Source organism: Musa acuminata, chromosome BXJ2-9 (assembly GCF_036884655.1).
Source record: "Musa acuminata AAA Group cultivar baxijiao chromosome BXJ2-9, Cavendish_Baxijiao_AAA, whole genome shotgun sequence".
In the NCBI taxonomy this organism is placed as follows: Eukaryota; Viridiplantae; Streptophyta; class Magnoliopsida; order Zingiberales; family Musaceae; genus Musa; species Musa acuminata.
In genome coordinates, this window is record NC_088346.1 from 11,795,328 (window position 1) to 11,822,390 (window position 27,063).

General features: G+C 36.0%; 1 protein-coding gene across 2 annotated transcripts; it reads left to right on the forward strand.

Annotated features, from left to right (window-relative positions):
- Positions 1 to 789: 789 nt before the first annotated feature.
- LOC135623155 (protein transport protein SEC31 homolog B-like) lies at positions 790 to 25,365 on the forward strand. 2 transcript variants are annotated; one of them, XM_065125765.1, is made up of 23 exons: positions 790 to 1,243; positions 1,438 to 1,492; positions 1,593 to 1,715; positions 4,817 to 4,913; positions 5,010 to 5,046; positions 5,147 to 5,252; positions 5,577 to 5,634; positions 8,025 to 8,122; positions 8,245 to 8,364; positions 12,141 to 12,186; positions 15,776 to 15,897; positions 15,963 to 16,090; positions 16,178 to 16,697; positions 16,859 to 16,951; positions 17,925 to 18,110; positions 18,188 to 18,398; positions 19,871 to 19,986; positions 20,101 to 20,304; positions 21,698 to 21,823; positions 21,899 to 22,184; positions 23,879 to 24,117; positions 24,889 to 25,017; positions 25,093 to 25,365. In XM_065125765.1, the coding sequence occupies exons 1-22, from the start codon at positions 924 to 926 to the stop codon at positions 24,979 to 24,981; spliced, it is 3,384 nt and encodes a 1,127-aa protein (XP_064981837.1). In that variant the 5' UTR covers positions 790 to 923; the 3' UTR covers positions 24,982 to 25,017; positions 25,093 to 25,365. The 2 variants fall into 2 exon arrangements, with proteins under 2 accessions (XP_064981837.1, XP_064981836.1); XM_065125764.1 differs by having other exon boundaries at positions 24,889 to 25,365.
- The last annotated feature ends 1,698 nt before the right edge of the window (positions 25,366 to 27,063 follow it).

Sequence of the window (27,063 nt, forward strand, 5' to 3'; positions counted from 1 at the left end):
GCAGATCAGATTGCAGCGTGCAGCGTGCGGCATGTAGAGAAAAGAGGAGAGAAAAATAGAGAGAGAAAGATTAGGTTTCTGAGTTTTCTGCTTGACGATCGGTGGTCAAACGTTGTTAGTTTCGGCCCAAATTTTATGTGGAGAATCCTTGTAGTAAACTCTACCATCCTAACGGTGTTGATCTGCAGTTTACCCTCTCTAAGGTACTTTCCTGTGATATCCACTTTGTGAGATCTAGAATTCTTTTTTAGGAGATCCATCCTATACGATGAAGATATACTATTCTTGAGCAAGATCTATGATATTGATGTTATTCTGATCCTCTAGTTATTCTAGAGAAGACCTACTGTAAACCTGTTATCATTATTATTGATAGTGGAAGTTTGAGATGGACTACGGTCCCGTGATTTTTTTCACATTGGATTTTTCACGTTAAAACGATTTGGTTTCGAGTTGGTATTTTTGATGAGGAATCCGTTTTGATACATAAAGAGAAAAAAATAAATATTCCGCTGTAATATGTTCTTCTCAAAAAAAAAAAAAAAAAAAAAAAGTAGTCAGTGACATGACTACTCTACGTAACATTGAAAATGGACACGTTCATGGTAGCTTCGAGTTGCCCGGGCTTACAGATGACAGGACTCAACCCGGTCGACGGGTTGGCGGTGAACCGGACCGGAGGACCTGATCCGGTTCAGGAACGCTGGCTCCATGTCACTCTTCAAAGATCGTGCTGTGCATCTAATGACGTCGTGACCGTCCAAATAAAACGCGACTCACTTCCCTTGTCCGCTGCTCTCTTCTCCTCCATCTCCCATAACCGAAGGCGAGAGATTGAAGAAGCGCGTCGGATCTGCTATCCCGTTCCTTTCTTCCCGTAGGAGATCAGTGCTCGATCTAGGGCCCCCCGCCCTCGCGATCCCATGGCCTGCATCAAGAGTGCCTCGCGGTCGGCGCTTGTCGCCTTCGCGCCCGACGCGCCCTACCTCGCCGCCGGCACCATGGCGGGCGCCGTCGATCTCTCTTTCAGCTCCACGGCCAATCTCGAGATCTTTAAGCTCGACTTCCAGTCTGACGCCCACGATCTCCCCGTCGCCGGCTCCTGCCCCAGTGCCGAGCGCTTCAACCGCCTCTCTTGGGGGAACCCGCCGGGATCCGCCTCCGAGGAGTACGCCCTCGGCCTCGTCGCCGGAGGCCTCAGTGATGGCAGCATCGGTATCTGGAATCCCCTCAAGATGATCAGGTGCCTTGAGTTTACATTCCTCTTTTGTTCTATTCAATTTCTCGAAAGCCGGATCTTTGTGAAGGTCTTAATTATTGATATTGGATATGCAATTTCGTCCTCTTGCTTATGCATGAGTAGATCGATCGCAGTAGAGCAAAAAATTTCACGGCTTTAGGAGTAGTAGTTATGAGAAATCTGTATCTTGTTTGCAGTTCGGATGATCAAAATGCTGCGCTTGTTGCGAAGCTTGAGAAGCACGTGGGACCGGTAATTATCATTCCGTATCTATTTGGATTCTTCAAGTTGAGGATCTAGTTCTATCGTTCCATGTTGATGCATTTGGCTGACTGGTGTTTTCTTTTATCAGGTTCGTGGTTTGGAGTTCAGCGTGCTCTCATCAAATCTACTTGCTTCTGGGGCTGATGAAGGGGAGCTTTGCATCTGGGATCTGGCAAAACCTTCAGAACCAAATCATTTTCCATCTCTTAAGGTATAGAGGCATCTGAATAGATTAACTTTCAGCAAGAACTGATGGTGCTTACTAAGCACAATCTAATAACTGAAAGACATATATCTGTATTGTCATATAACGTTTTCATATTTTTCAGATTTATACATTTTAAAGGCTCTTTAATTATGCTTTGATTTGTATCTCGGGCTGTTGCCCTTAGTAGAGATAAAATGCTTGTACATATGCTAAGCAATCTTTCAGTTCCTCAGTTATTTAGGTGAATCATATAATAAAAAGGGCCATGATACATGCATTGAAGTTATGTACTATTAGATAGATAATGCAAATGTCAATATGCTAGTACGACATAGACTCTGTAAAAAATCTTGTTATCTTTATCATTTGTGGGAATAATCAGGTCTATAGTAATGTAATTATAGTAATGTAATTGTACTTTCTTCTGACGTGTCATGCAGTAAGGAAGATTCAATAATCCATAATTTTGCATTATTGCATCTCACTTCTGATATAGAAGGAAGAGAATTATCTGAATGGGAATTCTTGAAAATTCTGGTGATGATGCACATGCAGATATGATTGATCTGATAGCTAATTCTTCGTTTACACATGATAGAAATATTTCCCCCGACCTATTATAATACATCATTTACAGTGTAGTGTCTTCAAAATGCAATTGCAGTTTTGTGGTAGTTATAGTTTTGTACCAAAAAAATAGCAATCACTTCACTAATTTTTAAAGCATCAAACTTTAAGGAAAAAAAAGGCAATACCCCAGTCATTCTTTTGTTTCATGGAACAGGCATCCATCCAACAACTGATCAATAGATTCTATGCGTACTCATTTATATTCATGCAGTCAAACTTGGTCTGAGACTTACCATAGTTTTTTCTAGTAAAATTTCTTGGATATATTTGTCATCTTATTTTTTATTCTAAAATGTAATTGACCATTAAGTTTAGTAAATTACTTGCACTCAGTAGGAGAAAAAAAAATCAATGATCACATATTTTTTATTAATTTCACATTCTTCATGATCACTATCATCATGTCTTGCTTATGTTGCTACTTAATATCTATCTCTAATGTGGACCTGAAATTACATAATTAGACATCCCACATGTTTAGTACTTAATATCTACGCCATATTTAAGCTTTCTGACATTTTTTTAAATTGAGATGAACAAGAATGAGATATTTCGAATGTGTTTGTCTATGAAAATTGATACCGGTGTGATGCAGAATGAGGGGTAAAGTAGAATAGATTTCGAAAGAAAACTGATGGCACAATTTTTTCGGATAGAAAATGAACGAACTCATAAGAAAAGTCAATAGTACAATCGTATTTGCTAGAATGAGTTTTCCGTACAGAAAAGGAGCGAACACACGAAGAAACGTCGACAGTACAATTGTATTTGTTAGAATGAGTTTTCCAAACAAAAAAAGAGCGAACTCACGAAGCAACTTTGATAAAAACGAAAAATAGCTCACCATCAAGTTTAAAATCATAAAGGGATACAAAATGATCACCACCCTAAGGATAATAAACAAGGATACAAAACTGAAAGCAAAAGACTCATCACTCAAGGACGCATCCAAGAGATACAGAGTTTAAGAGAGTACTCCAAGAGAGCTTCTGCCAATATCATCAGTTTCTAAAGTCGTTTCTAAGCCCTAAATACCAAAATAAGTACTAGTGCATGAAACAACCATTAATGCATAAGAAATTTTGAAATTAAGTGTTTTACAGCTGCTAACCAACTCATTTAATGTATTCTTTGGTCATAAAGAAAAACACCTTGAAACAGCTTTAACTTTGTGTAGGAAATATGCTGATGAACTATCATATTTGAGTGGGCTGAGTTGAAGATTACGAGGCAACATTGTTGACTAAAAAAAATACCATATCATCAGCAAGGTCCATATGAGCAAATTGTAGCAAATTATATACTCCCATGTCAAAATTCAAACAAATTACATGAAATAGGTAGAATGAAGAGACACTGATCTAAGTAGGCTTCTTTATTGTGGTCATAAACAATGCCAAGAGGCCTCCCCTAGGCGAGGCCTAAGTGACTCGATGGGCCTTGGACAAAGCATCTTTAACTGGGATGCCTATCTGGCAGTGCTCGCTGCTTGCCACCCTCTATTCTCTTCTTTCTCCCCTCTTCTTCTATCTCCTCTCTCCATGGCCAACAACCACCCCTATTGCCTACTCTTCTATCTTTTCTTCCCTCCCTCCTCTTCTTTCCTTTCTCTATAGTTAGCTTCAGTCCTTGCTTTTGTAAGATAAGTGTCTTGCTTTGCTCAACCAAGTGCCTTGTTTCTTAAGCAATAATGGACGTTGATGTGTACAGTGTACACCACCAAGCACTTTTGACAACAATGGTGATTTAGTAAATTAAATAGAAATGGATTGCTGTTGGATAGACAAGATCAAACCTTCATGTGCGTGGCGAATGATTGAGAACTACACATTGTTGACCACCATTGTTTTTCCAAGATGTTCTTTTTCTGATGCACAAAGTAAAAGCATTATTTGTTTATGCTAAAAACTAGTTGGCTAGAAGGATGATCTTATTCCAAGCATGTAACTGAAAACTATAATTCATGTTTACAGTGTATTCAAGTTACATCACAATTCTTTTCTCCCTTTTTACTGATCTTTAATTTTTGTTGTAATAACTTGATCTTACATGCTGTTGTAGATCATGCTCGACGCACAGAATGTGAGGATTTATATTAAAGTTGGGATGGAGGATTGGCAATGGAGTTTTTTTCTTAATCTTGAGAGGCTATTACTAAAATTTTCTTAATCTCGAGAGGCTATTATTAAAATATAAGTCGCTTACATTTCCATATTTTTTTGTCCCTTTGCCAATTGAACACTGGTTTTGTGTCTCAGCAATTTTTGTTGATGAACTCATGTTACTTTTTTGTCATGTTGGTTTCTCTCTGGTTCTTTGAAGTAAGAAATAGACTAATATTTAATCAATTCTTGTGTAGCGCTGATGACATAGGTGATTGTTTACAATCCTAAAGAATTCTATTTTAATCTGACTTAGATTAATAAAAAGACCAACATTTTGTGGAGAGTTTGAAGTTGTATTTTATGTAACAGAGTGCTGGTTCTGGAGCACAAACTGAAGTTTCCTTTGTTTCATGGAACCCGAAGTTTCAACATATATTATCATCCACTTCTTACAATGGGATAACAGGTGCTTAAATTTTCTTTTCTTTAATCTTATTCACTTGTACCTCATATAAAGGTATCATGTTGCTCAGAATTTCTTATCATCTGAGTACCATTCCAGTTGTTTGGGATCTACGGCAGCAGAAACCTGTTACAAGGCAAGTCTTTTGTTCATAATTATCCTTGGAACTCTACCAAACATTGTGCAGTATCGTCTGATGCTAATCTGATCCAGGAATGGCTTCTATTTTCAAACAGTTTTGCAGATTCGAATAGAAGGAGGTGTTCTATCTTGCAATGGAACCCTGATGTTTCTACCCAGTTGATTATTGCTTCGGATGATGACAATTCACCTGCTCTTAGAGTAATGTGCCATGTTTTTATGATTTAATCTCTTTTACATATTTGTTCAGTCCAGCTTTCTTTAGGTTTGAATGCTGATTTGTCAAACTCAAGTAATATAATTTATTGGATAATCAACTGGTTTTGGTTTAATCTAGAGATTCTGATTTAGTTTTTTGTTTAGATGAAAACTATTGTCTTATATGTAATTAATTGAAACATACAGAAAGATTTTATGTCCAATTGTTTATTATTATTTCTTTTTAAAGTGCATTAGAAATCCATAGGGTATTGCCTAGCCTGCTTGTATTTTGGCACCATTAACTTTTGTCATCTCCATTCACAGGTTTGGGATGTAAGGAAAACAATATCGCCGGTAAGAGAGTTTGTGGGGCATACAAAAGGTCGTATTACCAACCTTTGTTATTGAGCCTGCCATCTGTTTTCTTTTGCTTATTTTATGACATGATTTTTATTTTAATAAATTCATGAAACTAACAGTGTTCTGTCACCCATTTGTAACCACCAACTTGTGTGATCAATACAGATGAATCCTCTTAAAGTACTTTTATAGGTTACTACTAAGCTATATATTAGCAACTTTCAGTTTTTGCTTTTAACTAAAATTAATTATATTTAATTAGAGGCCATTATTAATATCTTTATCCCACAATTTAATTTCATTATGGTGAAATATTAGATAGCACTAACTAGTGCATGACTTGTATGCAATGCATGATAACCTAAAAATTTATGTAGATCAGTCCAGTGATTTATAAAGCGCTAGGCACCAAAAGGCGTCATGGTCCAAAAACGCCCGAGGCGCTAGGCGCTCGCCCGAGCGAAACGAGGCGCTAAAATATAAAAATATATAATATAATTAATAAATATAATTATTTAAAATTTTAAATTAAAATATATTATTAAATTAAGAAAATATATTAACAGTATTAAAAATTAATAATTTTAAATAAACCTAACAATATTAACAGTATACAGTATACTGTTAATAGTATACTGTATACTGTTAATAGAAGGAGAAGAAGGAAGTGTAAGGGGGTGTTGAGCCTGCTGATTGAGAAAAGAGGAAGCGGCAGCGGCAATGGAGTGTAAGGAGGCCGCGACAGCGGCGAGCAGCGGAAGGCGCGAGCGGCGACAACGGCAGCGTTTGCGAGCAGCGACAGCGGCAGCATTTGCAAGATCAGGATTGGGATCGGGAGCGACAGCGGCAACAAGGGTTAGGGTTGGGTTATCACTGATATCGGTTTTAGTTGGTTCGATTGAACCAACTAACCACCGGAGACCGAACCAGGACCGAACCAGACTTAAAATCCTGGTTCGATCGCCTTGGTTAACCCAGGCGCTCGCCTGAAGAGCCCAGCGCCTGAGCTCGGGTGAGCGCCCAGGCGGCGCCTCTTTGAAACGCGCCGCTTGGAAGATTAGCGAGGCACTCGGGCCTTGCCTCGCCTCGCCCGAGCGCCTAGGCGAGCGCCCGAGCGCCTTTTTAAATCGTTGGATCAGTCTATAATGTTTGGTAGGAAATTGGTTCCTAGAAACACATTACTGATTCAACAATTCTTCTGAGAAACTAATGTGATCAAAAGCCTTTTGATTCACAGTAAATGAGGGTATGCTTCATAATTTTTTAGAGGTAGATATATTGATTGGATATTGATTTTCCCAGATTGAAGAGATTTTTGAGTTATATTGAGTAATTAGGGTTATGTGAAGAATGAATTGTTGGTTAATCTTAGGATTACTGTAAATGGTTATTATGTGGAGCATATAATTATGCTTGTGTTTTACTAGGTTTTTGAAATGTTCTTTATGACATCATTTATCAGGTTCATCTAATTTGAGAGTTGAACAGTAGCCTTTGCATTGATCACAGGCGAAGAATTTTTTGTACAACATGGTTTTGAATTTCTATTGTGTATGTTGCAATGGTAACCTAAAAGTAGAGAGCCAATCAAGTCAAAGGGAAGATAGAGCCCCCAAATCCTATGCTTAAGCAAAATTAGATTGAGAACAAAAGAACAGGGATCAATAATTAATCCAACTTACTGCCCATAGTATATCCCTGTAGTAATGATATTTGATGTCATTGGAAAGACAATGGAGTGAAATTAGAGTAAAAGGGGTTAAGGCATTGAGGACAGCTAGATGTATTTTAGGATTAAAATCAAGTTTTCTATAACAGTTGATGGCACTGGAATGACAATGGAATAAAATAGGAGTAAAAGGCTCAAATTTCATGATGACACCTTTTAAGATGAATATGAAGTTTGCTATATCTATAGCCATATCCTAAGAAGTTTTCTACGTTTGTTTAATCTATATGGCCTGATCTGACCCAGTGCTGAAATGTTGAACACAAACATGGAGGTTGGGCAGTCATCTTTTTGGGTAGCATTTATTATTAAAATTGAACTATTTGTTAGTCTATCGTACATTTCCTATAGATACATAAAATGGTGTATTTTACATATTGGAGAATGTCTAATGATCCTTCAATCATTTAGATATCTTTGATGCTTCTTGTTTTTCTTTATGATGCATTCCATAGGCCTATAGCACTTTGTAACCATAATTTAAAATGTGAACCTTATACACACAAACATGTCGATGTGTGTGCCTTTCTTTTATTGTGGTTGTATTATGCTTTCCTTTGGCGATTCAAGTCCTTAACAAGTTCTTTTGCACTATGTTTCTATTTCTTACCTGACATTTACAGGAATTTAGATGAATATCAATCTTGTTTTCTCTTTCATTGAGTTTTTTTTGTGTTAATCAGGTGTAATTGCTATGTCATGGTGCCCCTACGACAGTTCATTTTTGCTTACCTGTGCCAAAGATAATAGAACAATTTGCTGGGATACAATTTCTGGGGAGGTACACAAGCAATTAATTTCTCAATAATTTATGTGATAGACCCATGCTCAATAGAGTTACTGTTTATCAATTTCTAATATTAGCTACTGTTTACTTCTTTACTTCCTTTTGTTGTTTTTCAGGTAGTATGTGAATTGCCAGCCAGCACCAACTGGAACTTTGATGTTCATTGGTACCCCAAAATTCCAGGAGTCATATCAGCATCTTCCTTTGATGTTAAAGTGGGAATATACAATATAGAGGTAAAAGCACCTAACATGTAACTTTTAGTTTGTTCACCATTGTTGCACCACATGCATTCCCCCTGTTCAGAAAATTCTTATGATTCTTTTAAGTTTCATTTTGTTGTGATGATGATTATCTTTATTTGGAAGAAAGCAAAACAAATAAATAATAAAAAATGTCTTATGAATTAGAGATGATTGATGTGGTCAAGGTTCGCCGTACCATACCGTACCGGCGTTTCGACCCAGGCTCGGTACCGGTACGGTACGGTATACCGCTCGGTATACCCACGTGTACCGAGCACTGTACACTGCTACAGTATACTGTATACTGCTACAGTACTCGGTACGGTACGGGACGGTCCGCGTACCGCTGGCCTGTCGGACCGGTACGTACCGCCCGTACCGGGCGATACAGTCGGTACGGCAAACCTTGGATGTGGTACAGGTCACAAAAGTACTGGCACAACAGTATGTTCAACAATGGTTGTTGTGGATACCACAACTTTGTATATTTAAACTTTTAAGTTTTGAGGCAATGGTTGTGTTGTAGAAACTTTGGTAAGTTCCTCGTAAAATGGAGCCTCTTTATGAAACTTGATCCTGATGAAAGGTCTGGGATCTACTCAGTCGGTGGACTAGGTTGAGTTCAATATTAGCAGGTAAAAGTATTCTTTTCTGAAGGGAACGTCTCCTTTGATTGGGTTTAGATCCATGGATCAAGTTTAATTGACTTTGGAGTTATTTAGCATATTACAATGAGATTAAAGAAGCTCAATGAACCTCCATAACTGTTGCTGAGCCTTATCTTCAACTTGAGAGTCACTAAAGGATTTCTAAATGCTGAAAGGGAGTTGTGTGGAAAGGAAATGATATAGGAGCTGCAGTTCTTCTGTTGTTCTTATCAGGATCATGTACTGTATGAAACCTCTTGCAATTAAAGGTCTTTCACTTGGTAGGTTATTCAGGTATTTTGTTCTTCTATTGTGTTTCTTCCCGCTTCTACCTGATAATTTCTGAAACTATCCTCCTATTCCTCATGGATTTATTGTATATATCCTAATTGCTATCTTTTAGTTGGTCCTTTCTTGCTAACAAAGGCCATGCTGCCATATAAGTCTTCTGTGTCAGTTTTGGGTTTGATCAAGCCTTAACAAGTATTGAGAGGATGCTTAATGTTGCATCAGAAATTCAGTACCCGTTTGCACATCAAGGCTTCTTCAATTTAGGAATGATTAGGTCATAGTAGATAGTGTCTGTTGTGATTGATGTTCAATAAACAAGTACAAAGCAACTAGTACTTGCGTGATAGAAGGGGAAAGAGTCTCTGCTGTATTCTTTTGATCAGATAGAAATAATGAAGAGAAAAGAGAGTGATAAGAGTATGTGTGTGTGTGTGTGTATATATATAAAGAGGGTTGAATATGTTTTATATATCACATCAATTTCCCTATGGTCCTATTCTAACTGTGACTTGAAAAAAAGATGTAAAGCATTGATCAAAATTAGTCCTCTTTTTGTTCAATATATCAGTGAAGTCATTAGGGGGCCTGGACTTGGCAAGGTAAGGCCCAAGCACCTCGAACAGATCTGGGCAAGTGAACTTTGAATGGCTCCGCCTAGGTGGATGCCTAAGCATGGGCATTGGGTAGCACGCGCTTGTCTTGCCCAGCCTAAGCAATGCTGCATCTTGGGCTAACCCAAACTTGCACCAAATGCATTAGCTGATTTGATTGGACCAAGTCGTACTTGAGATTGAACCGAATAAAACAAAGTGGTTCTATTCAATTGAGTAGGCAATAACACATTTATTGCATATTCCCCCTGCCCCCCCGTCCCGCGTGCATGGACACAAAGCGACTTTGTTTGTCACTAAAACCCTACTTTGACCCCTCTGCATGTGGCATTCTGCTTCTTCCAATGGTTGCGGCTCAACCACATCCTGACAGCTACAGTTGGTTCAAAGCACATTAAATCAGGAGTGTTAGTTACAATAGGAAAATTAGGAAAATATCGCTATTTAAGGAACAGAAACGAAACAACTTTATCCTAGACTCAGTAGAACTCAACCTAAACCTAAATTGACTCATTTTATGATATGAATTAGATCTTATTAAAGGGCCTCAGATAGCCTGTTGATGACAGGTTGTGTTGCATTAATGCTGCTACTTATATATGTGGTAGCAAAAAACTAAGGACACACTTAAAGGCCAACCAGACTGAAGCATTAAATGGTATTCAATTTAATCGATGAGTTCTACAGTAAAGAGAATATTGCTCACACCATTATCTCTTCTACCTTTATTTTTTGTCATTTATCAATTTCATTCCCATCCTTGCCTAATTGTTCCTTTATATTATCCTTTACTTGGCCTAACACTATCCCAATGCTCCAATGAGCCACAAATCTTTAGGCAACCCACAACATAGTAATGGAAATTAATTAATGCAGTCTGAATCTGTTCAAAGGGTTAAATTACCTATATTTTGACCAGGACACATGGTTGAGTCAGTCTGAATCTTAATTATGTTTGAATTTGAGTTGCCTTTGTGCTAGTTGGCCTTTTTTGTTCTTTTTTTTATCTACTTGCTATATTTTTTCATCCAGCAGTATAATAATCTTGTTTGATATAATACAGGAGTTGAGTTTACTTGTGATGGTAGTCGGTCTAAGATGGAACAGAAGCTTAGCCCTGCCTTAGGCTCAACATGATGGTTAAAGGGCTCAAAATAGGCTGAAACTGAGTGGCACCGAGGGAAATATTGATGAGCTAACAGTTACCTGTATGCATTAACAAAATTAAAACTGGATTCTATCTTCCCCTTGAGTGGCTGCCAGTTGAACCACAAAAACTGTTTTATTCTTCTCACTTAATCATGCTAGTATAATGTAGTCTCCACATGCTGTGGAAAAAGTCTTATTTGATTTTTGTACGACTGAATGTGGCTTTCAGGTCCTTAAGTTGTTTTTTCTTGGTTTGCATCTTTCTACTTCTTTCTCTAATGCCTTACTAACCACCATCATGTCCAACCATTATTCAAACACTTTTATGTAAGATACTAAGATTTCTCCCTTTATATTTTCAAATTGTTGTCTGTTCTGTCTGTTTCTACTCTGCATGTGTATGAGCTGAAAATCAGTTAAGGAAACCTTAGACTCTTACCTCAACGTTGCATTCTGCTTGTTGATGGGATAGGTTTTTTTGATTAAATGGCCAAGACTCAGTGTAAATATTTTACAATGTTACTATAATAAAATTTATCTAATATGTTGTCAAACATTTTGTTAGATAATTTGTGATCTGATAACAATAATGCCAGAGATTTAATGTAGTCAAAATTTCATATGAGAACAGAGTGATTATTGTCAAGTGGGATAATTAACTGTTGTAATTTTTAATTATGCTAATTGGGAGCTAGGACATGTTTCTTACAGTAGAAATTCATTGTGCATTGTTGTTTTTCCGGACTCACCAAATCAGAATTTGTGCAAAATAAGTCTAAGATTAGCAAAATTTAACTATATTTTCCTATGTTTAGCAGTATCTTGTTGTTGCCTTCATGTGACCATGGAAAACATTAATGCGTTGTGTTCCAAATGATGCATTGTTAAGTCATTGTTTTCTAGCTTCATTTTATGATATTCTGTTTGGTATATGGATGAAAGCCAAATGCCTGTTACATAACATCTTTGATCACCTGAATATAGCACTTAATTTTTAGTCAGAAATATTTCCTCTGTTAGCTTGTTGTCTTTGTGGAGTAGAAATTAAACAATATCATTCTTACTGCAGGCTTGCAGTAGGTATGCTGCTGTAGGTGGTGAATTTGGTACTCCCGGTATGGTAGCTTTTCTAACCACTGTTGTTTTTCCATTCCTGCTTCTTGACACCTTTCTTCACAAAAGGGATTCTGGAAGATAGATCATGAATGCATACTCAGTTGCACTGAAAAATGTTCTCTATACAATATCAATGACTTGTCAAGTTTGGCTGTTTAGTTCAAAACTGGATCAAGTTTTCTTCAGTAACTGACACCTGCTAGGTTTGCATTTATGTCATGTTTGAGTATAGCTTGTGAAGTCTAGTAGAATTTTTATTTTTATTCATGTTTTTGAATAATTGTGCCTTTTACTTGCTATATTATAAGGGGTAAATCGAGTTATCTTTCAAGTTAGGCTTCCAATTTGAACCTGCCATTTGGAATGTGATTCTTACATTAGACATGCACGCAATTATGAAGAATGCTCTCCATAGCGTGTTTTGGATCTTCATTTCTATAAGATACGGGGTTCTCTGCTGCTTCAAATGGTATCCAAACAAAGTTTGTTTAACAAACCAGTCCTTATATGAGAAATTACAGCAGTGCTACTGCATGTTGGAGTGATACTAATATGAGCAAGGAGTACAACTATGAATAAAAGCAGAATTCTGCTGTGTTTCAAAATCTGGATGAAAATTTCTGGCCTTTGATAATTCTAATTTGTTGCAAATTTGTAGAAGTCAAGGAGGTGGCGAAGTAAACAAAAATAAAATCAAACAAGAAGAGATGGGTGCTGTTGAAGAAATAAATCAAGAAGAACCAGAAAGTGCTGCAATATGAGAAGAGTTGAGCATGGCGAGAGATTCTGAATTTGGAGATTTGGAATTCGAAGTGGAAGCAAAGGTGGAGTTTGGTCATGAAGAATTTCATATTGAAACAAATTTTTTGGATATGCAATAGATGAAGAGACAGTGGTTAAGGCATCGATTAGTCCACAAGTATAATCTAGACTGCATAGTACATCTAGAGTATCAAAGGAACTTGCATGGTTAAGAATGAAGAATAAACAAAGAAGAGATAACAATTGAAGACCAAATCCCATTTCTAGTCACCAAGATTAACAAAGATGTGCAGAGTTAGCCATACATGAAATTGAAACCTTTGAATGTGTTCTTTGATCAATGTTTGAGCAACCTACTGGTGCCACTGGAGAAAATTGAACCTGTTATCAATGTGTAATTCAATTTCCTTGATGATTTTGGTTCAAAACTGATTCCTCCAAGTTAACTAGATAATTGTTAATTGGTATGCCATGAGATATTGAATGCAGAAGATCTTCTTCATAATTGCAATAAAGAAGTGCAATCTAGACGGCATAGTACATCTAGAGTATCAAAGGATCTTGCATGGTTAAGAATGAAGAATAAACAAAGAAGAGATAACAATTGAAGACCAAATCCCATTTCTAGTCACCAAGATTAACAAAGATGTGCAGAGTTAGCCATACATGAAATTGAAACCTTTGAATGTGTTCTTTGATCAATGTTTGAGCAACCTACTGGTGCCGCTGGAGAAAATTGAACCTGTTATCAATGTGTAATTCAATTTCCTTGATGATTTTGGTTCAAAACTGATTCCTCCAAATTAACTAGATAATTGTTAATTGGTATGCCATGAGATATTGAATGCAAAAGATCTTCTTCATAATTGCAATAAGCAATCTAGAAGGTGGGTGTCACATATCAGAAGCCAATGATGTTGGCGGTTTGAGTCTAAAGTCAAGTTTGAGTCTAGTTAGCACTGATGTAGAAACATTTTCGATATTGTGTGATTCTTGGATAAACTTTATACTTGTTGATATATTAAAGATTTTTTGCAGTGTATTTTCATGTTAAGAGTTTTTACAAGTCCTATTTCACTAGGATTTTTTTTAGATTTCTCTTTAGGCAGGTTTTAGAGAATAGTCGGATCCAATATTTTTGAAATGCAGTTTTAACATGATTTTAGTGGTGACTTTGTTCCTCATTTTTATTAGATACATGGTCCTTTGATTTCATCAAAATGCTCTAAGACAGCCTATTGTGTAGACCACTCATATAGTATCACTCATTTGTGAACTAAGGCAATAAATCTTGTGCAATTCAATGAAAAGTGGGAGAAAAGAAACAAACATGTGTTGAGATTGGGCAAGCGACCTATATTGACAGTAGGCCACCAGAGAATAGATGATGATAGGTACTTTATGCTCATTTATGTTACCACTTTACCACTTTCTCTTTGTTTCACTTTGTCTTCTTATTCCTTTTCTTCTCATTGTAAAATTGGTAATCAAAGTTGTTAAAACTTAAAAGACTCTGAATTGAGCTACAATTAGTTTAATATATGGGATAAATATGGCAAATTTCATAATTTGTATTTTCTTATTATATCTTATTCTTTTAAGTTTTATGTAACTGCATAGCAGCTAGCTCTTAGAAGATAGATATATTGCTCGTTTGTTGCCCACATTTGTTTCAAAAGGTTGGTTGCAAAGTCTTTCATGAAATGAAAATTATAAGCCATAATATGGAACTTTAGTTGGTCTGTTTAAGTTGTGGCATAGGTGCTTTTGAAATTTTTTTGGTTTCATGCTAGGAAGATCTTTCCATAGAGCTATTTTCTTAGTACTTGTCAGGGTATTTGCTGAAAATTGATAGAAGAAGAAAGACCATAGTTACCTGTGTGGATCAGTTTCAATCGGTGATATGGGGTGTCAGATGTATCAGGGATAGATGGTGTGTAGGACCATAGGATAAGGTGCTTTGTTACCGTTTATGGCATGCATAGTTTGCTATATCAGCCAAAACACTGGATTCATATTAGTTACATTTTAAGGGAGATCTGATTGTGACCAACTTTGATTTCTTGGACTTATAGTGAGAAATCAATAGAATTAAACAAAGTCCAAAAAGAATTGGTTGAATTTGACTAATATAGCTGATTTGATAGCCTCAAAAGAAGAAAAATAAAAGAGAGGTGAGGAAAGACAAGATGGAGGAAAGAGAAGAAAGAAACTTGTGACTTTGGAATTGAGACGGAGGTTATGTTCTTTGTTGTACTGCTAGGTGCTAGGCAGTGGCCAAACACCATTGCTGTAATGTTCATTGTTCACTGCCATATAGGACAGAATGGTAAGGATGTCCGGAGAGAAAAGTGAAGCATAGAGAATTGCCATTAATATAAGGATGCTATCTTAGAGAAGGGAGTGGTGATAGGATTTGTAATTCATTCCAGATCCCATGATAATTCACTTCATTATGCTCTAGTCCACTAGACACCTTTTATATATTGCCAGTCAGTTAAAGAGAAATATAAGTTTGAAAGAGATGAGGATCAACCTTCCCTGTTGTTTCATTAAAGTATGATGTCAGCTGAACCATATCATCACTGATCTTGGCTGCTAATTGCGTAACAGCAGAACTCAGTTGTCTTTTAATTTTTGTGTTTTGGCCAACATACTCCCTCTATATCCCTTCTGCAATATGGAATCTAGTTGCTTTCCAACTTTATGGTGGATCATTAGGTTTGCTTAATTAGATTCTTGGTGTTGTTTTATTTTGTTATATATGTATGTAAAGGTTTATATGATGAGTCATTTTTTTGGCTTCACAAATATTGATCTTCTCAGTACGTTTGAGAGCTCCAAAGTGGTTAAAATGTCCAACCGGTGTATCATTTGGTTTTGGTGGCAAGATTGTATCATTTCGGCCTTGTCAAACAGCACCGGGAGTTCCACCATCTTCTTCAGAGGTAAACCTAAGATGCCATCAAGTGTCTTTTGATGCTTTCTGATTGAATTTCTTCTTTTCTTTCAGGTCTATGTGCATGATTTAATCACTGAGCAAAGTTTGGTGAGACGGTCCACTGAATTTGAAGCTGCAATACAAAATGGGGAAAAAGCATCACTTTGTGCTTTATGTGAAAAGAAGTCACATGATTCTATGTGTGTCATCTTTATAAAAGAATTTGGCCCTTGTCTTATTAATAGGCAACATTTTGTTTAAAATTTCGTTTTCTCTCTTCCTAACAGATTGGAAGATGACAAAGAAACATGGGGCTTTTTGAAGATTATGTTTGAGGAAGAGGGAACAGCTAGGACTAAGTTGCTTTGCCATCTCGGTTTCACTATACCAGATGAGAGTAGTGATAATACCTCTGATAATCTTGGAAAGCTATTAGATAAAACTCTTGATCTTGATAACAGTTCATTGGTTGAAGGTGAAGCCAGTCTTTTTGCTATTGACAATGGCGAAGAGTTCTTTAACAAACCTCAAATTAGTGAGGATATTTTGACAGACGAAGATAGTGTTGTTCCTAATGGGAAAGATGTTCACAAAGAACTTGACGAACCTACAGGGACTAGTGATCCTGCAGTTGATGATAGCATTCAACGTGCTTTAGTTGTTGGAGACTACAAGGGAGCTGTTCTACAATGCATTGCTGCAAACAGAATGGCAGATGCATTAGTTATTGCACATGCTGGTGGTCCCTCATTATGGGAAAGTGCACGCAATCAATATCTTAAGAATAGTCTCACACCTTATTTAAAGGTATTAATGTTTTAATTAAGCATTAATTTTCAAGTGTTTCTCAAATAGATTTTTGCTTTGTTGTATTAATGTGGATTGTTCAGGGACACATTTTACATAACTTTCTTTGGGCAGAATTTTCTGGAGGTTAGTATTCTAATTTTGATGCCAGTTATTTTCAGGTTGTATCTGCAATGGTGAGTAATGATCTCATTACCCTGGTTAATACCAGACCCCTGAACTCATGGAAAGAAACTCTTGCTCTTCTTTGCACAGTAAGTTCTCCTTCATTTAAACAAACCAACATTGCTGTATCTATTTGTTCCCTTGTATATCTCCTGTTATCAAGTATTTTAACATTTATTTGGTTCCTTTAAGAACAATGTACTCTTCTTTTGTTTTATGGCAACTTTATATGTAGACTATAGAAATTTCTATAGTCAAGCTGGTTTTAATTGGGTTCTTTGATGAGATATTGCCTTTCCATCAAAAACTAGCGCTTCTAAGAATTTGGTCTCCCCTTTGTCTTTGATTACAATGGAACTATTGAATACCAAACATGTTTTTGTAAGGACAGCCTCATTGAAGAAAACAGCCTGATTGAAGAAAGCTATACCACCAAAAACATTACAAAGGTAACATAAATTAGAATGAAGAGATTAAAGTGCTCTTCCTAGCTAGGTATTAAATCTTGTCTACCCAAATGTTAGGGCTTGGCTAACTGACTTGTTGAATTTGGCATAAAACTTGAACTTAATTTAGATTCAAAATTAGAGTTTTGGCTGAACGTTAGCGTTGAATATGCATAGGCTGTAAGATGTTCTGTGTTTTTATGGACTTTACTGGCAGGTCTCAAAAGTTAATATGCTTTAAAAAATGTAATAAAGGTGCTGATCTTGTTTAAACAGTTATATTTCCTGTTTAAGTGATGATAGATATTGTGCTTTCGGGTTTCATTGGGTTCTGCATAATTTGTTTTTATTGTAGATAAAATTTAATTATCTTCCTAAATACTTGCATCCTCTATTCTAGTATGTGCCATGTTAAACTTTACTTAAATGGAAATAGGTAAGAAGAATAAAATTGGTATAATGTGAAATGACTTGAATTTCTGAATTAATTTCTTTACATTGATTCGTAGCCAGCTGTGCATTCCTCATCATCTGGCTTCCTGCCTCCATGTCAATTATTTATATGTGTGTTATGTTCCTCACTCTCATGATTTATGCTATCATTGCAATGTAACAGTTTGCACAGAAAGAGGAATGGACTGTTCTGTGTGACAGTCTGGCTTCAAGACTTATGACTGCAGGAAACACACTTGCTGCAACTTTCTGCTATATCTGCGCTGGAAATATTGACAGAACTGTGGAAATTTGGTCACGCAGCCTGAAGCCTGATAGTGAAGGAAGGACTTACATTGATCTTCTTCAGGTAGCTTCATTAAATCGCAAGCTTAATTATCACTTATGAAAACCAGCAGAATAATGGTTTTTTTTGCCTTATCATAGGATTTAATGGAGAAGACTATAGTCCTCACCCTTGCAACTGGACATAAGCGGTTTAGTGCTTCTTTGTCTAAACTTGTGGAGAACTATGCTGAATTACTAGCTAATCAGGGGCTTCTCACTACTGCAATGGAGTATTTAAAACTATTAGGATCGGAAGAACCTTCACATGAACTTGCTATCTTGAGAGATCGAATTGCTCTCTCTGCTGAAGGTTGTCTAAGAGACTTCATTGATTACTAGATCTGTCTTTTCTAGTTTAAATAAACTATAATTTTCTTTGGTGATGATTATGAATGATTTTAGTGCTACTAATATGTTTATCTGTGGAAATTAATAAACTTGCGCAAGCCATTTTGTAATAACTTATAACTTGGTTTTGTGATGATTGTGAATGATTGTTCTACTATCATGTTTCTGTAAGCGGTAATAAACTTATACAAGCCACTTTGGTCTAATAATAAGATAGTTCAACTTTACTGTCCTATGGGTTTGATCATTTCCCCCTTTCACGATCCAAACTGTTTTCACTGGATAAATTGGAGGCTTTTGATAGAATGATTTCAGCCTGTTTGACATCAAAGAATCATGTTGCACATCTTCTAATCCCTCCTTTTCTGATTCATCCTCAGTGTCTTCACTGCTACATCATGGAAGAATGTCTTGGTCATCATTTTATTACATTGTTATGTTCATCTATAGTGTTTTTCTTCAAATCTTTACAGTCTCATCTGGATCTAATAGGCATCAGTCACACCTTTTTTTGCATTAAATTACTCAAATGAACCATTGGCCTTAAATCTTTGTTACTGTATATTCTTGTTTTACACCATTAGAATAAGTTTGTCCCTTCATAAGATGCTTCCACTATTGCTGGTATATTTGCCTGCACTAAGCTAGAGGCATTGAGGGTACCTGATGATTGTATTTACCTGTGCCAAGTAGAATGTACTGTGTCAGTATGATATCAAAATCGAGATATGGGATTATTGTGGATTCATTGCTGATAGTTCCTCCTTGGTTCTACCTTATCTGGAGAGCTCTGAGAATTTCTTCAACCACATCAAATGTGTGGTCTTCCTAACCTCTCAAGCATCCTCTCAACTATATCTCTTTAACATGGCACTTTTTCCTCTTGGATATGATCTACTGTGAGTGTGAGCATTTGTCTTCTCCCATTGCCCACCCCTACTTCATGTCCCCTGCCACCAACCTACTTACTCAATCCTGATCTTATGATGGTATTATCCTCAGCCCAATTACAATGCTTCTTGCTTTGCTGATTGACTATAGCTGGTAAATGCTGAAGCACAGTATGCATGTTTTTATTACAGTTTCTTCTAAATATAACATTGGTATTTACTGGATATATTTGTCATAATGATTACTTGATGCAAATTGGACAAATAAAGGGTTTATGTTTCTTCATTTTAGACCATTGAAAATCATTATTTGCTTCTTAACTGGTCAGTTTGAAAATCACTGGATATATTTTGTCATTTATGTGGATAATGTTTGGCTCTGGCTCTTCTTTTCTCTTTTTCATTCTCATTTCTTTCTGCTTGAGGTGGAGGGAGAGTGCTTTAAACATTCTATACGTTGCTTATCAGCCATGCAATTCAGATAAATTTCTAGTTCTGTAATATTAACACACTATAATCTTGTACTTCTTACATTCTTTGTCAGAGAGGGAGGCACCGAAAGGTCTGTTTTATGAAAATACTTCATCACAAGCTAAATCTGATTATGGTGCAGATCATTCCAGCTATGGTGCTGTAGACCAATTGCAGAGCTTTTTTCAGGTTATATTCTGTATTATCTTGTAAAATTGGTTTACTGTTTCCTTTCGATATTCTACTGATGTCTTTCTGAGTAGATTATGGCTCTCATCAAAAAATAAATTGTGTTCAAATTAGGATAAGAGTGTATCCCAACCACATCACAATGTTGCTGGTGCTCCACATGCTGAAATCTATCAGCAATCTCCTGGTTCTGCTTATGGAGGATATCAACATGTGCAACAGAAGCCACAATTCCCTGATTTTAGCAACCCCATGCCGTTTCAACCAGCACAGCCAGCTCAAATGTTTATCCCATCACAGACGAGCCAGGTTCCACAGGTACCTGTTTAATTTCTTGGTGGCAACCAATGGTAGTTGCTGCTTGTGTTCTCATGCTGTTTCTTTAATATTAAACTGTACCAACTGTTGTCATATGTTGTTTTGGTGACCTCAGAATAACTTTTTTTCGGCCCTGACATCAAGTTTTCTGTTCCAGTTTAATTTGCATTCAGAAATGCACTTCTGAAAAAGTAAATTTGGTCCCCAAAGTTACTGTTTAGTATGGACAGATCACAGATGTATGTAATTGGTCCAAGAGGTTTAGCCAAGCAAATTCTGTGAGAATTGCTGATTTTGATTTTGGTTATATTTATATGCAGAGTAGTTGAGAACTTGAGATTGTGTATTAAATTCTAGGTATCCATTTCAGAATTATGCTCCAGCAATAAGGAAGTGGATCCCTCTGGGAATCATAATTTCTAACCTTTGGAGTCACGGTTACTAGCTTCAAAGACTGCAGAAAAAGAAACTGGCATCTGGCAACTGGAGCATTATTGAAGAGGAGAGGAGAGAACTGTAAAACTATTTTTGAAAAAGGAATAAAATGTGTAAAACATAATAGAAAAGGCAAAGAGAAAAAAAGTTAATTTACAATAATACTAGCTATAATAAAAAGAATTTATTGTTAATTTTATGTTTTGGTGAAAAAAGCTCCATATTAGTAACTTCAAAAAATTGTATACATATTTATATGTGTAGATCTTGTCCCAATGCCTCCTAACTTTATCTTTTTAGATCTTGTCCATTCCCAGACCGGCATCTTATAATCTACTTCCAGCAACTAAGCTTTTATGTTGTATCAGCTATCTAATATATTGAGCTAAGACTTTATAAAACCTCACTGCTTCGAGCCATTTGTGCAAGTTGTGCTTGTGGTATATGGTCATGGGACATGGCCAGAGTACAAAAATTTGTAAATTAAGATAGAAAAAAGGCTGATCTTGAAGGTTGGATTTTTTAATTAAAGGTTTATTTTGAATTAATATCAACAAATCTGATACTTCTAAAGCCTCATGCATCATCCACAAGTTCTCTATATGTAAATTGTTTCTTTTCCTTAGAGTTATTATTTTGGGAGTTTTGGCTCATAACTACCGAACAGCTTTAAAAATCTCATTTTGTTAATGTTTTAACTCTTATATTGCCAGAAAAAGTTGACTCAACTTTTTTGGTAATTAGTTGATTGTTAAGTTTATAGTTATATTTGGTAGTTCTGGAGGTAATTTTTGTTAAAGATTATCATTTACATAACAAATGTTATACATTGTAATAGTTTCTCTGTGTATATTTTAATAATTTTCTCTTTATTGCATGTGTAGTAGTATTTATTCAATATGTTTTTTTTTTCATTTTCTTTCATGAATCCACCAGTAATAATCTTGTTTGATGTCAGCAAAATTTTGCTCCACCTGCTGCTGCAGCACAGCCAACAATAAAACCCTTTGTTCCTGCAACCCCTGCAGCCCTTAGAAATGTGGGACACTATCAGCAACCTATCTTGGGTTCTCAGCTATATCCGGTCTGTATGTTTTTTGCCATGTGCTACATATTTTGGTCAATTGTTTAATCTTAATTTTGTACGCTCTTTCTGTAGGGTGTTGCCAATCCTGTCAATCAACCTGGACCTCCAGTTCCTGCTTCACATGGTGTTGGTACATCTCAACCAGCAGCCGCCACTGGGCACAGATTTGCACAACCTGCTGCACCTGGCTCTGCACCAAGGGGTTTCGTGCCAGTTCCCAATCCCAATTTTGCTCTGAGGCCTGGTATGAGTCCTGTACAACCTTCAAGCCCAACAAAAGCATCACAAGTGCAGTCAGTGGCTGTTCCATCAGCTCCTCCACCTACAGTACAAACGGTTGATACATCAAATGTGCCTGGTAATACTTGTCTCTGAATGTTCAAAATTATTTATTTCATTTTGTGTTGGTTTCACTTATAACCTCTCTGTAGCTAAAGTATTTTTGTAATGCTTTTCTATATAATTTCGCCTGTGAAAATGTGGACATTGACATTTGTATTTTGTTAACCACACATGCATTTGACCTCTTATTATTAGCTTGATCAGCTATTTATGGATTATCACGAATATCTTATGCTTCTTGTGTTTAATTTCATGCATCTTGATGCTTGATGGGAAGAAGGAACTGACACCTTTGCTTGACAAAGGAGTGAAAAACAGAGACAGAAGCTTATCTTTCACATCTACTATCCATCTGCAGATAAACCTGCCATGGTAGTTGGGATATTATGGCTTTTGTTTTTGTCATGCAATCGTGCTTATGCAAATGCCAAGTTAAATATTTAAGTAAAGATTGAATTAAATTTAAAATTACTAGTGTTTTTTTTTAGAGGAGTTACTGTATTAAGTTTTTTATTTTGGCATTAAATTTCTGTTGTTGCAAGGCTGGAAATGAGACCAAGCTATGTCAGGTCCAATGAGTCATGTTGCATCATAGTTAGGTTAGTGCCAATCCATTTGGGCTTTTGGTTCATGATCAAGCCTGCTCAAATTAGCTCAACTAAGCTTTTGGATCACGGTTTGGTTTGGCCTAACTTGGCTCAATCTATGCAAAGCCTTTATTATAGTGAGAATGTGATCATCCTAGACCTCGAGGCACAAAAAAGACCAAGTCCTCAAGTTCCTGCTGCACTATGTGCAGCTATTTTCCTGTCAAAAATTGCTGTCGGTTGCTGCATTTGCTCTCAATTCGATGTCAGTGGCTTCCCCAAGATAGATCCATTGCCTCCATCACTTAATGAGCCAAGCTCCTTGCATCACACCCACTTTGACAAAGGACAAAGCTGGGGCCCAGTGTGTACTTCTGCCCTTTGCTCCTACATGCCTATCATATCTGCTGCTGTAGCCACCTTGTCCTCGACCAACAAAGGAAGAGGGAAAATGATGCGAAAATAGGGGAAATGTTGGTAGTAACTACCTATGTCATAGTTGTTAGTGTAGTGGAACAGCAGAGTCGCAGGGTTGCTCCTACACTGGTGCCTTTTCTTTTTCATTTTGGAATTAAATACGTTTTATTTCACTCTGAGTCATCCAGCTGGGTCGTGCTAGGCTTTGGCTTTTTCCAAGCTGCACCTAAATTTTTTTGACTTATGCCTGATTCAGCCAGGTCTTACAAGCAGTTGCAACAGGCCAGAGTTTTGTATGGACGAGCCTTGGCTTGGCCCACTATATGCCCATATAGTTCCTACTCTTTATGTTGTGAAGCCTCATGGAAAGTGAAAGCTCCCAAGGTTTCCTGCATAATCTCTTATTTTTTTTATTGGTCATTAATTTTTCACTCTCTTCAAGTCTCTTAGTTGCTCATTGATAGTTATCAATCTTTCAGTGTGTTCCGATGAGTGTTTGGTGAGTAATACTTGTGTGTGGTTGGTCTGTTTAAATTTACTGATATCTAAGGTTCTTGGTCTTTGTTTGTGCTCTTCATGATGTGTATATATTCTTACAATTTTGGTGTCTATGCCCACCTCCCTTCATAAGCTGTTATGTGATAACACTATGAATTGCACAATTTAAAATATGCTAACATGCAAGTTTCTCTGTGTGCCCTTACAGCTGAATTGAAGCCTGTTATCACCACTTTGACCAGACTATATGATGAGACATCAGTAGCTCTTGAAGGATCTCATGCAAATCCATCTAAAAAGCGGGAAATTGAGGATAACTCAAGGAGAATTGGATCGTTGTTTGCAAAACTTAATAGCGGGCACACATCTCCTGATGTTGCTACTAAGCTTGTTCAGCTTTGCCAGGCTTTGGATGCTAGGGATTTTGCTGGTGCATTACACGTCCAGGTACACTTGTCACTTACTAGAAAATTATTGCTGCTAGGGAGAGAACCATCTTCATCCATACTTTATAATTATTTCATTCATAAGCTACATGGAGGAAGTTAAGTGTATGCATATTATTATGACTTTGTTTCTCCTCTGCACTAGGTTCATTCTTTATTGTTTTACTTTTACATTTGTCTCTGGAAGCATACTGCCAATGTATATCAATCATGAAGGGTTCTCTAAGGATAGGAGAAAGCATTAACAAAAACTATCTGCAGTTTTAACTTTTCCTCTTTGGTTTATGAGATCATTAGCAGGTTTTGTTACTGTTTTTGAGTTGGACATGTCCAATTATTCTTCAAAAATAATACAGTCCACTTGAGCAACATCTTCCTTCTCCACTTGAGATTATTTACTGATTATTTCTAAGCATGTGAAAGCGGCGGCCTAGTGCATGATGCCCCTATCAATGGTTTGGGCATAGTGACAGTTATTACCCATGCAAGTAGAGGTGATTTATGTGAGTTGAATCCTGGTTATATCAAGGTCCCGAAGGAGTGACCTTACAATGGCACCAAATCTCACATGTACCAACAGGATGTTTTAGTGAACCCTATCAATATAAGAAATTAGTGAAATATGTCAATACGTTTTGGTTTAATTGTTTTTCTAGACAAGTTTATCATGTTAATATTGCTATTCATGTTGCTTAATTGAATATCTCGCAATCTATAGTGCCCAACTAAAGCTTAGTATTTTGTTGGTTGACAAATTGTTTCATGGTGCCAGGTGGACATGGCAAGAAGCTATTGGAACGAGTGCGATGTCTGGGTTGCTTCATTAAAGCGAATGATCAAGACAAGGCAGAGTGTCAGATTATAAGGGAGCTGAGGCATTCCTTCTCTTGGTGTAGTCAGTGTATAACTTTGGTTTTCCTGGTTTGTTAAACACTGTCACCTTTTTTTTTTTTGTAATTAACAGCATCATTTGTAGATCGACAACCTGTCACACATGCTACTTAAGTGGAGCAGCAATCCAGACCCCTCTTTCCATAAAAGTCTGGATATTTTCAGAGAATCAGGTTTCGGAATTGGTCTCAATATTTGTTGTACGGTGACATTTCATCCAGGTTTGCAACGTCTTTCTTTGGTTCTTAATATTTTCTATGATGTAAGACTAGAATGCGAGTATTTTTGTTCAGCCTTCATGAGTGATTGGTGACATTTTCTTCTTAGTTCAATTATGACTATAATTAGTGATTTTTTCCTTTTCTGAGTGTGGTTTGTCTTTTTTTCTTATATTTGTTGAACTTGTCTTTTATTTCTTGTAGAGTGGATCGAGTGAACTTCCTGTTTTTGCCCCATGTTTTTATTTTATTTTATGGCAACTAAACATTGGGCTTAGTTAGCTTATTAGCATAGCTATCCTAGTCTTGTTAAGTTAAAATAATTAACCTAGTTCTTCTTTGGAGTGAATGGATTTACCGCCATATATGATTAAAGTAGGATATCATCTTTATATTTATATTTATCAATGTTATCAATAATAGTACAACGGAAAAGTAGATAATTATATAATATGTTAATTAGTTAAACAAAAAGGTGAGTTTTCTGTATTGGTTTTTGACGCCATAAATATATATTCACAACTCACATATGCATTTATTACTTTTAACTCATGTACATAAAAGAGTGTTCACATAGGTCATCATTTATATATACTTTAGCATGAATCTATAATTGATCTTATTTTTTCCTATCATATGGATGGATTAATCATGTTCTTATATGTAAAATAGGATCTATAATAAGTGATAATTTAGTATAAATTTTTAATTTAATATATTAAGGTTGGCATGCATCATATTATGTTTGTAATCTTTTTTAAATTAGATGTATTAAATGTTCCTTTTTTAGTAATGTATAATTCTGTAACATGCTAGATATATAATTAAGAGATACAACTTTGATTCAAAGTAAATCATAATTCATGTGTGCTAAGGAAGATTATAGTACATGTAATGAAAATTTTTAGTCTGCTCATGAACTCTCACGTCACATATCGTAACATCACACGCTGTACGTATTTACAAAAGCATAAAGTCATTATAAACTCGTCTCCTTATAACCACTTTGTTAATATAATATATGCATACCAATGTGGTATAAATTTTGATGTATAATAAGTCATAATACTTATATGCACAAGTAGATCAAAGCACAAGCGGTAGGAAATCATAGCACATTTTAATCTTTATATCATATATTATAACATATACGTATATTCTCATATTATATGTCATATATATATAATATTTTAAGATATACAAAATTTTGATTTATAGTGAGTCAAAATACCTACAAGAAAATAATTCATAGTATATAAAATAAGAAGTCACATTATCTCTATGAACTTTCATATTACATCTCATCACATACACTTACACATCATACATCATATATATAAATATATAAATCTTTTATAACAGGTGCAACATCATAATATAAATTTCTAATTTCAAATAATTTCTAACACACCCAAGCAAATTTAATTCATGCAACAACAAATTATAATATATTCCTAAACTTATGTCGTATGTCATAATATATATATATATATATATGAACATTTTTACAACGTATGTTATAATATATACATGCATCATATGTCATATCATATCCATGTACTATGCAAATAAGCATGTCCATGCACTTCTACACAACACGTTATATTCATATACTCTTTATACCACATGTGATAATATATGGATGCATATCATTTATTTTCATTACAATTCATCTATTTTTAGGCTTATGCATTGCACATATTGACATCGGTTGATCTTATCATTCAAAACATACTTTCAAACATATATTAAGCTCATAACCATTTTATCATTCAAAATATATTTTTAAACATATATTAAACTTATTATATTCTTATCTTCCAAAACATACTTTCAAA